This window comes from Mustela putorius, unplaced genomic scaffold (genome assembly GCF_011764305.1).
Source record: "Mustela putorius furo isolate JIRA1106 unplaced genomic scaffold, ASM1176430v1.1 tig00003834_pilon_pilon_pilon, whole genome shotgun sequence".
Classification (NCBI taxonomy): Eukaryota; Metazoa; Chordata; class Mammalia; order Carnivora; family Mustelidae; genus Mustela; species Mustela putorius.
In genome coordinates, this window is record NW_025421987.1 from 96188750 (window position 1) to 96203748 (window position 14999).

Consider the following 14999-nt stretch of genomic DNA (forward strand, 5'->3'; position numbering starts at 1 on the left):
TCAAGACTGTATGACTAAAGTAGAAGGTTCTGGTCACTGGTGCTGATACCCAGAACTGTCTTCCTGGCCTAGTATTTGGGTGGGAATGGGAGATGAGATTGTGGATAGAACAAGTCTAGATTACTTCTTTGAGAAGTTTGGTTGTAAAGCTAGAGGGGGAGAATGGACAATAATCAGAGGGGAAAAAAATAATTGAAGGAGAGACTGAGCATGATAGTTAAGTCTGATGGGAAGCATCTATTGAGTGAGATATTGAAGGTACCTATAAAAGGGGATATCGTAGTGGCACAGTTTCTGAGAAGGCTAGAAGGGATTTAGTATACAGGTGGCATGAATGTTTGTAGGTAGACTGAAGGACATATCTTTGATAAAAAAGAAAAATATTGTTAAAATGTTTAGAAAGAGGACAGTAATTTTACAAATAGAAATTGAGTTTATTTGGGAGACAAACACAGTCCTGTATATTTCAGTATCACTTAATGGCCCTAAATTATTAGATACAGTTTTATTATCTACCCATCCAGAGTTATATTGGCTCTTCTACAGAGTAAGGTTTGGTTATGTGAAAGCATAACTTAAACTTGGGGTATCTGGGTGGCTCAGTCAATTAAGCATCTGCCTTCAGCTCAGGTCATGATCCTCAGAGTTCTGGGATTGAACCCCACATCAGGCTCCCTACTCAGTGGGGAGTTAATTCTCCCTCTCCCACTGCCCCTCCCCTAGCTTGTGCTGTCTCTCTTGCTCATTCTCTCTCAAATAAATAAATAAAATCTTAAAAAAAAAACTTCATATCTTATATGATGGAAATGAATATAAAATACTTAATGCTTTAAAATATTCTTTTTTTTTTTTTTTGCTTTAATATATTCTTTCTTTTTATTTCCATCTAACAGCTTTGTCTTTCTCTTATTTTTCATAGGCTTTGGTGAAGCATGTCCAGTCCAAAGGATACCCAAATGAACGTTTTGAACTTCTCACCAACTTCCCTCGAAGGAAACTCTCTCATCTGGACTATGACATTACATTACAGGAGGCAGGCCTTTGTCCTCAAGAGACTGTCTTTGTACAGGAAAGAAATTAACATCATGGCCTGACCTCTCTCAGCTTACCCCTTTTTTCCCTTTCCTGTGAGATACCGTGTCACTAAGTATGCATTTTGGCTCATAGGACCATAGAGCCAAAGTTGGGCAAGCAAGTCACCTGCCTTCTCTTTTATTTCTTGCTCTCTCCTACGTTCAGTCTCTTTTCCCTCCTCCCCCCACCTTTTCAGTCCTCTTCTGTTTTCTTCTTTTTCCTACTATTCTTTCTTTCTTACCTAATCTGGTGACCAAATGGAAGTGTAAGGATTAGACCTCCTAGTACTGGCAGCAGGAAATGTGTGTTCCAATAAGTGGTCTCTTGCACGGCACTTTTTTGGGATCAAATGATGATGTTACTCCTCAGACTCCTTTGGTAAAGGAATGGCTAGATTCAGAATAAGAACAACCTCCCTTTTTTGTAAGCCCCATTTTTGGTAGGGAAAAGAAATTCTATAACACATGTTTTGTTTTGTTGTTCATGTAAGAAATATCACGTGACAAAAATATCTAGGTCTGTTTACATGGAAAAAGCATCCCTTATAATTATTGCTCATCGTACTTAAAATTTTTTTCAATGGATTCCCATGTTCCCAGCTAGAATTATTTCCATGGTATGTGTTATTGGCAGAATGGGTGTTAAGTGTAGAGTGAGTAGTGTGGGGTGGCTTTCAGTATCCTAGCCTGAAACAGCTTTCTTCATTATTACTTTATAAACTCTATTGATCCTGCTAGTCCTGAAATGGACATTTAGTGAGGCTATTGTGGTGATTGGGATAGGAAGGTATTTGCTGTTTTTGCCAGTACAGCATATTAGTTCCTTTGGCCCTTCCATTGTTTGGGTCCACAGGTGATCTATGGGAAGGCAGCTGTTCAATAATCATGCAGTACAATGGCTTGTAGTTGTAACCACTGTGGTTACTGATTGTCCTATGTGTTTTAAGGCATACTTATGTATGTCCTGGGGGGAAAAAAGAAGAAGATGCAGCTGAGAGTTGCTAACCATGTTCCTACGGTTAGAAAGAATGATTCATTTTTTTACCCCTGGTTGGAATAGTTTCTAAAAGGCTCTGGTGAGTGAATGAACTTAATTCCTCTACTGTTTTCTTGCAAAAGATATCAAAACTGAAAGCCTCTGTAAGGGGAAGACCTGTAAATTCAGTTTATAAAACAACATTTAGTAAGGGAGGTAGAAAAGATTATCAGCAATCTTCAGATGATAATGGGCTTTTTCTGCCAACAAAGCCACAAACAAAATGTAGTTGGTGAAAGCTTTTTTCAGTATTATTTAGAAGAAGCCATTCTGAATCTATATAATACTGTTTGACTTATCACCTTCACTGTATGCCCAATTCTTGTTTCGAGCTTTAAATAGAGTCCTCTGAAGGGGTAGTAATGATCCTGGTGGCAAAAATCAGAACTTTAACCTTGTGATATAGAATGGGCCTATTTTGTCAGTTGGGGATTTGGATCAGTTGATTCTTCTACTTGAGGAGCATAAATTGCTATTGCTCAGAGACCTTTATGTTCCCATCTACTTTAAGATCATTCTCTTGGCAACTAGGGGATTAAAAAAAAAAGATGGTTATGTGTTCCTAGTACACAATTAGAGAATATGGTTCTAATGGTTGGATTTAGAGGGACCCTTCCTAAAGAATGAGTTATGTATCTCCTCAAGGAAATCATGGAAAATTCTGTTTATTCTTCAGTGAGTCCTTTTGAATTAATGTTCTTACATTTTTTTCTAAGTCTGTGTAAGTGCTTATGTATAAGTATATAATTGTATAAATATTTATAAATATATTTATATAATTACAATTTCATTTATACCTTGAGTCAAAGTTCTCTCTTTAGATTGGTGACTGAATAATACCATTTTGGTGTTTTTTCATAGGCTCTCGAGTAACTAGCAGCTTCTGATTTATTGAGGAAACATGGTTTTCATGTTAATTCCTCAATTGTATCTCTGAACTTGGATAATATACTTGCTATCTGAGGAATAGAGCTTATAAACTAGCAAAGGTGCAGTAGAGGGTTAAAAAACTGTTGGTAGTAGACAAGGTCAAAAATCTAAAATTTCAGGGAGGCACAGGGTAAGAACTGAGGGTATGCCCAGCTTTGGTGCTCTGATGGCACCTATCTCCACTCTCAGCAGAGTCACAGCTAAAGCCCAAATCTGTCAAAAATGTGAAGTCAAGAATTTTCCCTGTGGGACTCTTTCATTCTTTCACTTACCAACTTCTCTTTATAAAACATATCTCAAGAACCTGAGACATGTTCATTGATGATAGGATGTAGTTCTACCTTTTTGATGTCAGCCGTGGCATATCCATTTCTGAGAAACCAAAGTGACTTTTTCAACTTGGATTACTGTGAGATGACCAAGTATATATAAAATGATTTAAGTAAGCATATCAAAGACTTAGGGCATGAGATACTGATCCAACTTAGATACAGCTGGTGTGTTTAGAGTACAAGATGTAGAGGATTTTATTTTATTTTGAGGCAGAAGTGTAATTATCCTGGGCTTGCTATCGAGGCCTGTGGGGGAGGGATTACGGATTGTACACGGGAAGAGTAAATACGGAGAATTGCTTCACTCATGAACTTAATTCACTAAAGAAGTAAGCTTCCTCCAGTTTGTCATATTTTCTCTGCAAATTCCTCTGCTCTGTGGAGGAGAGATTTTAAATGAGCTAGTAAGACTGGTTAAAAATAGTCATTCCTTGTAGTTATTGGAAACAGCTGGAAAGAAAAGGTAGGGAGGAAAAGGACAAGATAGACTGTGAGAATGACAAACAAATACAGGGAGATGGAATGAAAACTAGCAGGGGAAAAAAGTGATAGAAAACACGTTTTGAATTTGATTTAGAAAAGAACCAGAGAAGAGAGGGAACAGCCAAATGGTGAAAGAATGGGGAACTAATTTTGAGTAACTAGCATGTGCTAGGTATTTCCTGTACATTTTTTCCTTTAATCTTCCAAAGAACTCTGCAAAATGTAAATTCTATATTCTCCCCATTTTGTAGGTAGGACAAAATTAAAGTTTAGAGAACCTGTTCAGGATGTCACAGCTAGTAATTCGCAAAATCAAAATTGGGATCCAGAGTCCATGCTTTTTTCACTCCCTTGCTGTTGTCTCCTACAAGGGAATCAGTTTACCCAAAAGGTTATCTTCCTGTTATTTGGCTCTGTAAATTATAATTTGTTTTCGTTTCCTTAAGGCTTGTGGGATTTGTGCTATATCTATAAATCCTTATTTACACCACTGTTTTGAGGGACTGATTATTGCTTTTTTAAAAAATGATGCACTGATGAAAATGTGAAAGAGAAATATGTGGCATTATTTGCCAAGAATAAATGGAAAGGATAAAAAATAATTTTATCTTTTTTTAACCATTTTTGGGAAAAGATATAGTTATCTTGTCTTTGTCCCACCCATACCAGATTATTGAACTCTCTGTGTGTATGTTTTTAGATCTCCTATAACATTTTACTTCCTCGACTCTAGAAAGTCGACGAGTATATATTGAGTCCCTTAATCAAGGTTGGAAATATATGAAGTCTAATACCTGATTTCTTCTGTTTTGTCCAGTTGGAAAGATAGACTACACATGAGATAATCGAAGAACATGTAAATGCTTACCTTTCTGGTGCTGAACTATAAATTAAAATAAAAGTTTAGAAAGGGGAAAGACTTGTGTAGGCTTTCATTAGGCAAGTCCACTAAATAAATAAATTAATTAATTAATTAATTAATAAATAAATAGAAAACTGAAAAGTGGCAAACACTGTAGCTCAAAGTTTTTGACTTACTGTATTCATTCTTCAGTTCCACCTTTTGTAACTACTAGACTTGGGGCATGATGTTTATCAGTAAGGTTACACCCAGCACCCAAGTAGGGAAGGATTATTGATCCTAGGACTAAGATTTTAGCTAGCAAGGATCTCACTTGGACACTTAGGAAGATACCAGAAGAAGCTACTAGCAAGTGGAAAGTGAAGGAAAGATTTAATTTCTCTCCCCAGGTACAAATCAGATGTATAAAGGGGCATTATATGTAGGTATAAGTACTCTTGGGTAACAGCTCTGCTAGTAATAGAGAATTGGGCTAGATCAATAGTTCTCAGTCTTTTCAAGTAAAAGGGATTAAAATATTAAAATTTGGCAAGAGTAAGGAGTTGTGGTTAAATATTAATAACATTAAGTCCATAGATGAAGAAAATGTAGATGTGCATATGGAATTGCAGACCCTTTGCAAAAACTCTAGGAACCCACAGATTGTAGACCACCAAATTAGATTATCTTTGAAGTCCTTTCCACTCTAAAATTTTATTCTTCTAGTTTCTCCTCTTTATATTATCCCTAGGCTAATTAAAAATTTTCTTGTTAATCGGTTCCTGTGCTTTTTAATCTGTGTCCACATTTTATTTGCCCAGTAACTTAATCTAAGCTCACTGTGATAACTAAAATCTCCAAAAAGGAGAGTATAATAGTTCTAGATCTAGTAATGATCTTTTAAATACAGTTCATTAATTTTAAAAACTTCATGCTGTGTTTCTCCCATCCAAGTACTAACCAGGCTCGACCCTGCTTAGCTTCCGAGATCAGATGAGATTGGGTGCGTTAAGGGTGGTATGGCCGTAGAACATGCTTTGTTTCTAATCGGTGTTAAGTATAACTAAAATGTAATCAATGAGAACCAAGTATTTCATTGACACCAGAGTTAAATTTTATTTTTACCTGTGTGCTTAAACAAAGCACTTTATTGGCTGAGCAATTGTTAGGAAATTGATTTATAGAAGTTGTAGAATTCACACTTGGTTTTGGCAGAAACAACTTTTTTCAAGATTCAGTTAAGCTGACTTTCAAAAATACTACTTCTTTCCCAAGTGTATCTCCATTATGTCATTCATATTCTCTCTCTCTCTCTGGCCTTCTTTCACTTAACTACTTAATAGTAAATCATAGGATACAGGTTGATGAAAAAGTGATGCCTTGTGTAAAACTAAATGAGAGTAGGAAGAACCAACCCTTCTGATGAACATGGCAGTTTTCCAATATTACAAGCCTTGATGAAAAGGCTACTTAAAGACAGCTGTGTCCTATGAATATTCAACTTCATTGATTTGCCTTGCTTTGACTTGGAACTTGGTATTGCATTGTACACAGTTTAGAGTAGTGGCGAGAATATTCTTCCGTACAGAAAATAACCAACAGAACACCACAGCACTATCTTGATCTCCTGTTCTATAGAAATTTAATAGTTCAGTGATGGTTATTTTGGTCTTTGACTCAACTGTGTACCAACACTGCTAAAGAGACCGCTTAGAATCAAGAATATTTTTTATAGAGATTACGATACCCCTTGATAGTTTTCCCATAAAATGAACTTGTGATTAAATTATCGGATGTGATGATGAGACCATTAATTAGAAAATCTTTCCATCCTACTTTCTCTCTTACTTTGCCACTCTCTATTCTTAATTCTTTTGGACATTCATTCACTGAATATTGGTCATGATTTTTAATGAAATTAGCTATGTTTAAGAAATTCCATTGCTAAGTTTGAATATTTAACATTTAAAAATTTTTTCATTAGTATATAAGAGAACAATTTGAAGCAATGTTTTTATAGCTCATTTGCTCTCTCTACCTAAAAATTCTTTTACTCTGAATACAGACTTGCTAGCACCGTGATACCCCTTCCCTTTCTTTGGTCTGCAGAATGCTGTTGAACTATGTAGAATCTCAGTCATTCTCATAAACATAATTGTTGGTTCAAGCCTTTCTTTGCCATATGGTCTCCAAGTAGAGTTGGCCAATCCAATATGAACTACTTCAATAAAATGATTTAACATTTCTGAAAAGTATTTTCAAGAGATGGCCAGATTTACTTGGATTAGAGATACAAATACCAATGGTAGTATTTTGCCCAAGAACAGTCCCACATTAATCTCTAAATACAGGAGGTTGCCTTGTTGTACTTAACTCACTGGCCACAAACAGCAAATTTTTGTTGTTTGCTTATTGATATTTCCTATATAGAGATCAAAATGCCCTGAGATTTTATATCCCTTACAGGGTCACTTAAGTTTCCAAATAGGATGAATAGTCCGGCTACATGGGACTGAACATTAAAATTTTATCTGTATCAAAGCAAGTCTAATTGGGCTACCATGAATCATTCATTTATAAGATGTGGTAAATAAAATGGGAAGCATTTCAAATCACTGGATAATTCTGACCTGGAATTATTTTCCTTTTCTTAAAATCTTTTTTATTTGCTTTTTGCATGGACTCAGTATGAGTATCTTAACTAAAAAGGGAGAGATTCTTGATCTGGAGCTATTTCCTGCCATTCTGCTTTTTTTTTTCCTTTTGTCAAACTTGCTGGCTTTAGAAGAGTACAGGTCACTAGGGTCTATTTCAAATTAGTGACGTTGGAATGCTGATGCTCAGTTGGGTATCTTAATGTTTTCAACAAAGTGGATTGATAGTATGTTTTTCAGATTCCTATGTTCTTAATAATGGAAAATATCAATAAATTAAATGGTGTGATTTAAAATATTAAATTAGTTTTTTACCCTAATCATATATGTTCTCAACAATAACTTTCTGATGATTTATTGCCCTGTAAGTTAAACCTCACATAAAGTTAATCATTGTCACCAGAAAATCCCCTTTTACCTGCTAATTAGAATGAAAGTAGTATGTGACCTTCACATTCTAGTTAATGAGTGTAGCAAGCTTGTACTGAGGACTGTTTATCTTACACATTTTGGGACTTGGGCCTTGTTACTTTTCTCATGTTTGTCCCTTCAGTTTTGGAAAGGCTTTTTAAAACTTGCTGGGAAACAGACAGTAAAGCTATGATATAATCCTCTAGTCTTAGATATAGAGAAGTGAGTACCAGCTGATGCTAACATGATACTTAGACTTTGAGGGGCTCTCATCCAAGCTTTGGCATGAATCTGTTAGATACAATTTTTTTACTCCTTTAAAAACTCTTTTCTAGAACAGTTTTCCTTTCAATTGTTAACAACTTCTAAGCATCTGGTGTCTTTTTCTTTTTTTTTTTTTTTTCTTTTTTTTTTTTTTTAGCCCTTAAAGTCCTTTTTCAAGTAGGTATTGATTGTTCCATGGATACTCTCAGGAGTGTTTGTAGGCTCTGTGCATGCTTTGTACGAGTTCAGTTTGAATAATGCATTTTGAATCACGTGGGATGTCCCGATTCTGGCATGTCCTCACTAATTGTGTTTTTTAAACATTTTTCATGTCATTTTCCAAACCTCACTTGCCATCTTATTCAGAGAGGTTAATCAAGGAATGAAATTTGTTTGGGGAATAGGGATGGGGGTGGGTTGGGGACTCGAGTGAAATCAGCTTGGGGTGTTTGCTTTAAAGTGTTTCACAAGCAGTTCCTAACAGTATTTAGAGATTCCCTGGGAATCCTTATTCTGGACAAAGTGGTGGTCTTAGTGAGATTTGCATTTTTAATGCAGGACAGGCTCAAGATCTAATCTGTAGTGTAATTTTGTTATTGAATCCAAGAAGATAATGGACAGAGACAGTGCTCCTATTGTAGTGTTTCTAGCAAGCTCCCTAAAATGCACATATAGTTCTCAGTTTTCTGGGATTTTAATCCCATGGTGCTAGGAGATAATTGTTTCTGCAGCTCTTCTCAAAAGTGGGAAGAAGGGTTTGGGACCAGTGAGCAAGGGGCAACTGGATCATCGCTAAATTCTTTTGTTCATAACACACTAGAGACCCTCCTGTATATCTAGTAAGTGATAATTAAGGTGCTAGGGAAAGCCTTATATTCGAAGACAAATGGAGGCAGTAGAAAATCTAAACTTGGAGAGGAGAAGAACATGCCGTTAGATAAAGTAGAGCTGTAACTGCTGGCTAAGACTCAATGGAACTTCCACTTGCTCTAAAACCAGGGAAATCTTAGATAACTGGGTGTGGTATATCTATAGGTACACATACTCTATAGGTAAATATTTCTAAAAAGAGGGTCTTTCAGTTGATGATCCTCTGGTTTTGGCTGTACCAAATTGTGAATATTCTTGCTGTGTTGTACCCAGTTGCTTTATATTGGTACTGCAACTTGAATGGGGGGTGGGGTGGGGCATTTGGGGTGGGGGAGGGAAGGGAATGGGATAAGTCTTTTGAAGACATCAGCTCACTGTGCTGAGAGAGGGACCAAACTCAAGGAATCCTCTGATCTATAAATTCAACTGCTGCATTTTTTTATAAATACATGTAAATGTCCTGTTGTAATATTTGATCTTGGAAATAAAATCAAAAACTTTTCAGTATTAGTTTTTCTTGGTGGTGTTTTTGTGAGATAAGACTCCGTAGGTACTGTTTCAAGAGCTTGCCCTCATATTCTCATGTTTAGAACACACATATTAACATAGGTTAATTTATAGTCGCATTATCAAGAATAATGTTTGCTACTAGCAGTATGATGAACATTGGTGGTAATTGCTCTGTAAATGTTGGTCACATCATGAAATCGTTAGGTGAGTTAGCTTTTTAGGAAAGTAGAATTCTTTAACTTCTTTTTGGGCAATTCTAGCATGAAGTCTTTCAGACCAGGAATAATGACTAAGGACCCAACTTTAAAAAGTTAAGGAAAAAAAGGATTTTTAAGTTAATGGGAGAAAAGCCAGGAGATACGATTCTATTGTTCTGTAGAACTTGAAACCACTGCCTAGCTCACAGGAATCCGAGGAACCAGTTTGTGGAACTGTGCCTCTTCCTCTTACGGAACTATTCCTCATCCCCATGTTTTAGCAACATACCCTGATGGGACTTGCCATCTTCTTCCAAGACCTTGTCTCCCTGGCCACGTGAATGGGCCAAGGGATGGGCATAAATACTAAATTGGGCTGAGAGAGTATCTTTCCCGTTCCTCCAGCCACAGAATACTTACCCTTAACCTTAACTAGCCTCACTATGTGCCAAATAATAGAAATATGGCGATGAGCAAAACATACACAGCCTGATGCTCAGGGAACTTATTTTCAGTGAATACAGATATGAAATGAAAAATATTGAAAAAATATTGATTCAAAGACTGAAAAAAGAAAAGCAGAGAATTCTTTATTTTTTAAAGATTTATTTCTTTATAAGAGAGAGTGGGGGGAAGGAGGAGAAGGAGAGAGAGTCTTAAGCAGACTGCTGAACATGGAGCCCAAAATGGGGCTCATCTTATCACCCTGAAATCAGCCAAAACCAAGAGCTGGACCCTTAAGTGACTATGCCACCCATGTGCCCCAAGAATTCTGCTAATAAGATACTGGGGAGGGCGCCTGGGTGGCTCAGTGGGTTAAGCCGCTGCCTTGGGCTCAGGTCATGATCTCAGGGTCCTGGGATCGAGCCCCGCATCGGGCTCTCTGCTCAGCAGGGAGCCTGCTTCCCTCTCTCTCTCTCTCTCCCTGCCTGCCTCTCTCTCCGTCTACTTGTGATCTCTCTCTGTCAAATAAATAAATAAAATCTTTAAAAAAAAAAAAAAAAGATACTGGGGAGTTAATATTTAGCCTGAGACCTGCAGGATGCCAAGAAGGTGGCCATCCTAAGAGTAGGAGGAAAACTTCCAAGCAGAGTAACTACAGAGGCTGGGGAGCAGCACAGTTTCTGATGTATTAGAGGTATTTAGAGAAGGCATGCGGGTCTGGCATGTAGTGAGCAAAGGGAGTGGCATAAAGTGAGGAAAAGCCAGATCATACAAGGCCTTATTAGGCCTTGATAAGGAGCTCAGCTTGTGTTCCAGGGGTAATGAGAAGCCATTACTATGTGGACAGTGAACTGGAGGAGAGCAAGAGTAGAGACCGTTGCAATGATCAAACTAAAACAGGTCAACCTGGGCCAGAGAGTGGCAGAGCAACTGAGAAGGAGGGTATAGAGTAGAGATGCATTATGAAGGTAGAAATGGAAAGACTTAAATGTGGGGGAATGAGGGAAAGCACAATCGAGAATGACTCGTTTCCAGCCACGGGAGGTTGCAGTGTCGAGACTGAAGCAGGAAGCAGGAAGATGTGATCAGGCAGGTTTGGTGGAGAAGAAGTAATTTTGGATGTGTTCATTGTGAAACTTCCAAAGGGTAGGAGTAGTATAGGAAGGTGGACGTGTAAGTATGAAGCTTGGAGGAGAGGTAGACTGGAATTAGAGATTTGAAAAATGGAGTTTAGTCCCCTGAGAAAGAATGAGGTCACCTAGAGAAGGAGAAAGTTAAAGAAGAGAGTCCAGGACCTAGGTCTGGAGATCTGCAACAGAAAGAGGTCCAGTCAAGGAAGTGCAGTCAGTGAGGGAGGAGAAACACCAGAGTGGCAGGTGAGGGGAGTCCAGGGAGCCAAGAGCAAGAATTTCAAAAAGGATCTAGTGGCCAGCTATGTCTAATTCTGTCTTGGGGTCAAGTAAGAAGGACCGTGAAGTGTTTGTGAGATGCAAAAAGACATTGGATGCCAAGAACCATCTCAGTGTGCTGTTGGAAACAGAAGCCTAATTGGAGTGGCTTAAAGTTTGTATTATTTTTTGCTAATAAACAAAAAACAATACTTCCTCTTCAATGGGCTAGTATAAATGGCAATTCTTTCAACATTTCCTATGTTCCTTTTTCTCTCCCTCTGATTAAGGGAATGTGCTCTCTTGTTTAGTCAGTGGTAAGTTGAGGTTGGAGCCCACCCACAGGAAGCTGATAGTCTGTCACTTTTATTTGGCCATCATCTTTTCCCCTTCCCTTCTTCCAGTGAAATGTTCTCAACTTCCTCTATTCCTTGCTCAAATCCCAACTCCAGACCCCACAGTATCCCTCAGAACGGAACATCTGTCTATCCTGTTCTCAGAAGACTTTTAGTCTTGGTTTATGGTTCTAGGCAAATTATTTTCCCACCCAAGCCCCGTTCTTAATTTGTGCCCTTCCTAGACTCCCATTTGCTTCTCCCTGGAGATATCACCACTAAAGTATGACTAGTATAACTACATAACTAGTAGCTGTGTCTCTAGTGAAGCCAAGCTTTTTTGTCTGTTTGTTTTTTTAAGTAGGCTCCACACCCAGTGTGGAGCCCAACATGGGTCTTGAACTCCTGACCCTGAAATCAAGACCTGAGCTGAGATTAAGAGTCATCTTGAGCCATCCAGGTACCTCCAGTGGAGCCAGATTCTAAGGTTATTGACACATCTGTAAAAAGGTAAGGCTTTAGTTCTGTGGTGGCATTCGTCAGGCAGGCCTCTGTTCCCACCCAGGGAAATGAAGAACTTGAACTAGAGCTGGCCTTACTTAGTAAAACTGCCTATTGCAAGGATATAGTTTCTAAAAGAAATATAGTTAGCCTTGTTTGTAAAGCTAACCATTGAATTAATTGTCACACATTTACCCTAAGGAACAAAGACCTCCAGCGGCTAACAAGCCCGAAAGAAGTTTGGTCCTTTACGGGGTTAAAGCCCAGTTCCACCATTTCCCCTTGCTCCACAAACCCCATTTTAATGATCTCCATATGAGAGTGTCTGCTGTTAGATAAGCCACTGAGCTGGGAACAGAGATACTTTCCAAAAATCTGAGTGCTATCTGGCAGTCAGCCATCAGATTATTCTGATTACCTAAGTACGAGATGTTCTAACAGATACCTCATATAAAATCCTTTTGCTAAGCTGAGATCCAAGGACAGCAGTCTAGGCATCTCACATCTTATTTCATTTTCAAAATAAACCTCCAAGGTAGGCATCAGTTTATATATGAACTTCCTCCAAGAAGAAACACCTTAAAATAGTTGGAGTCTGGGTTGGGGGGAAAATATACATATATATCTCAAGCATCAACATGTGATACTGGGAAGAGTCTGCAGACAACAGGATCATTTCCCCAACCTCATTCACTACTACTCTGAGTAAGTCGAATTCTCTGTGCTATCATCTCTTTATCTCCATAATAAAGTTAACCTAACGTTTATTTTACTTGCTGTAAGTCTATTGTAAGGATCTACCGAGATTGTTTGTAAATGTGTTTTATAAGATGCACAAATGTTTCTTATTATTTCTTCCTATTATAAAACTTCATGAGTACTCAGCCTAGTATCTTTTATCAAAATTCAGTTAGCTGAAAAGGCACAAGAATTCATTAGGCTGTAAAGGATTCCCTTTTGCAATGAAAATGAAAACTGGATTCTATTTAATGAACTTTTCAAGAGTTGCTTACCAGGTTTTGCTTCAGGCACATACATAGAAAGCAGCTCAGATGTAGTTTAAAAAAATGTATTAGCCCATTATAATGATCCCTTCTCATATGTGTGCATCAAGGGTTTTCTCAGTATTGCTTGTTTTCATCATTAGAAGTAAAATCTCTGTGCACAGAGACTATGTGTGTTACTTCCTCCAGTGCATGAATTAATTCATTAGCCAAGTGACTCCTGAACTACTATGTCCTAAATTCTGTGGTAAGTTCTGGGTATACAGAGCAGAGTAAGATATAGCCTCTGCCTGCAGGGATCTCACAGTTGTGGGAGCAGAGGCATATAAACAGCACAGGTAAATCAAGTGCAGTGGGAAGTGGGCAAAGATTTTTTTAAACAGTATACCAAAAAGTGACCATAAAGGAAAAGTTCTGGTAAATAGAACTTAATTAAAATTTAGAACTTCTCTTCATCAAAAGACATCATCATTAAGAAAGTGGAAAACCAGAAATTAAAGAGTCAACCCCATTTACAATTGCACCCAAAACTATAAGATACCTAGGAATAAACCTAAACAAAGAGGCTAAGAATCTATACTCAGAAAACTATAAAGTACTCACGAAAGAAATTGAGGAAGACACAAAGAAATGGAAAAATTTTCCATGCTCCTGGATTGGAAGAACAAATATTGTGAAAATATCTATGCTATCTAAAGCAATCTACACATTTAATGCAATTCCTATCAAAATACCATCCATTTTTTTCAAAGAAATGGAACAAATAATCTTAAAATTTATATGGAACCAGAAAAGACCTCGAATAGCTAAAGGAATATTGAAAAAGAAAGCCAAAGTTGGTGGCATCACAATTCCAGACTTCAAGCTCTATTACAAAGCTGTCATCATCAAGGCAGCATGGTACTGGCACAAAAACAGACACATAGATCAATGGAACAGAACAGAGAGCCCTGAAATAGACCCTCAACTCTATGGTCAACTAAGCTTCAACAAAGCAAGAAAGAATGTCCAGTGGAAAGAAAGACAGCCTCTTCAATAAATGGTGTTGGGAAATCTGGACAGCCACATGCAGAAAAATGAAATCGGACCATTTCCTTATACCACACACGAAAATAGACTCCAAATGGATGAAGGACCTCAGTGTAAGAAAGGAATCCATCAAAATCCTTGAGGAGAACACAGGCAGCAACCTCTTCGACCTCAGCCACAGCAACTTCTTCCTAGGAACATCGCCAAAGGCAAGGGAAGCAAGGGCAAAAATGAACTATTGGGATTTCATCAAGATCAAAAGCTTTTGCACAGCAAAGGAAACAGTTAACAAAACCAAAAGACAACTGACAGAATGGGAGAAGATATTTGCAAACGACATATCAGATAAAGGGCAAGTGTCCAAAATCTATAAAGAATTTAGCAAACTCAACACCCAAAGAACAAGTAATCCAATCAAGAAATGGGCAGAAGACATGAACAGACATTTCTGCAAAGAAGACATCCAGATGGCTAACAGACACACGAAAAAGTGCTCCACATCACTCGGCATCAAGGAAATACAAATCAAAACCGCAATGAGATATCACCTCACACCAGTCAGAATGGCTAAAATTAACAAGTCAGGAAATTACAGATGCTGGCGAGGATGTAGAGAAAGGGGAACCCTCCTACGCTGTTGGTGGGAATGCAAGCTGGTGCAACCACTCTGGAAAAGAGCATGGAGGTTCCTCAAAAT

The 14999-nt window shown here is 37.9% G+C and overlaps 1 protein-coding gene across 3 annotated transcripts in view; it reads left to right on the forward strand.

The window, feature by feature from the left end:
* Positions 1-9401, forward strand: part of UBXN7 (UBX domain protein 7) — a 61696-nt gene extending 52295 nt beyond the window's left edge. For all 3 annotated transcript variants that reach the window (XM_004745349.3, XM_013052637.2, XM_045088758.1), the window contains one exon: positions 920-9401. In XM_004745349.3, coding sequence (XP_004745406.2) covers positions 920-1081 — 162 coding nt within the window. In that variant the 3' untranslated portion in view covers positions 1082-9401. The remainder of the gene's footprint in view (positions 1-919) is intronic.
* The last annotated feature ends 5598 nt before the right edge of the window (positions 9402-14999 follow it).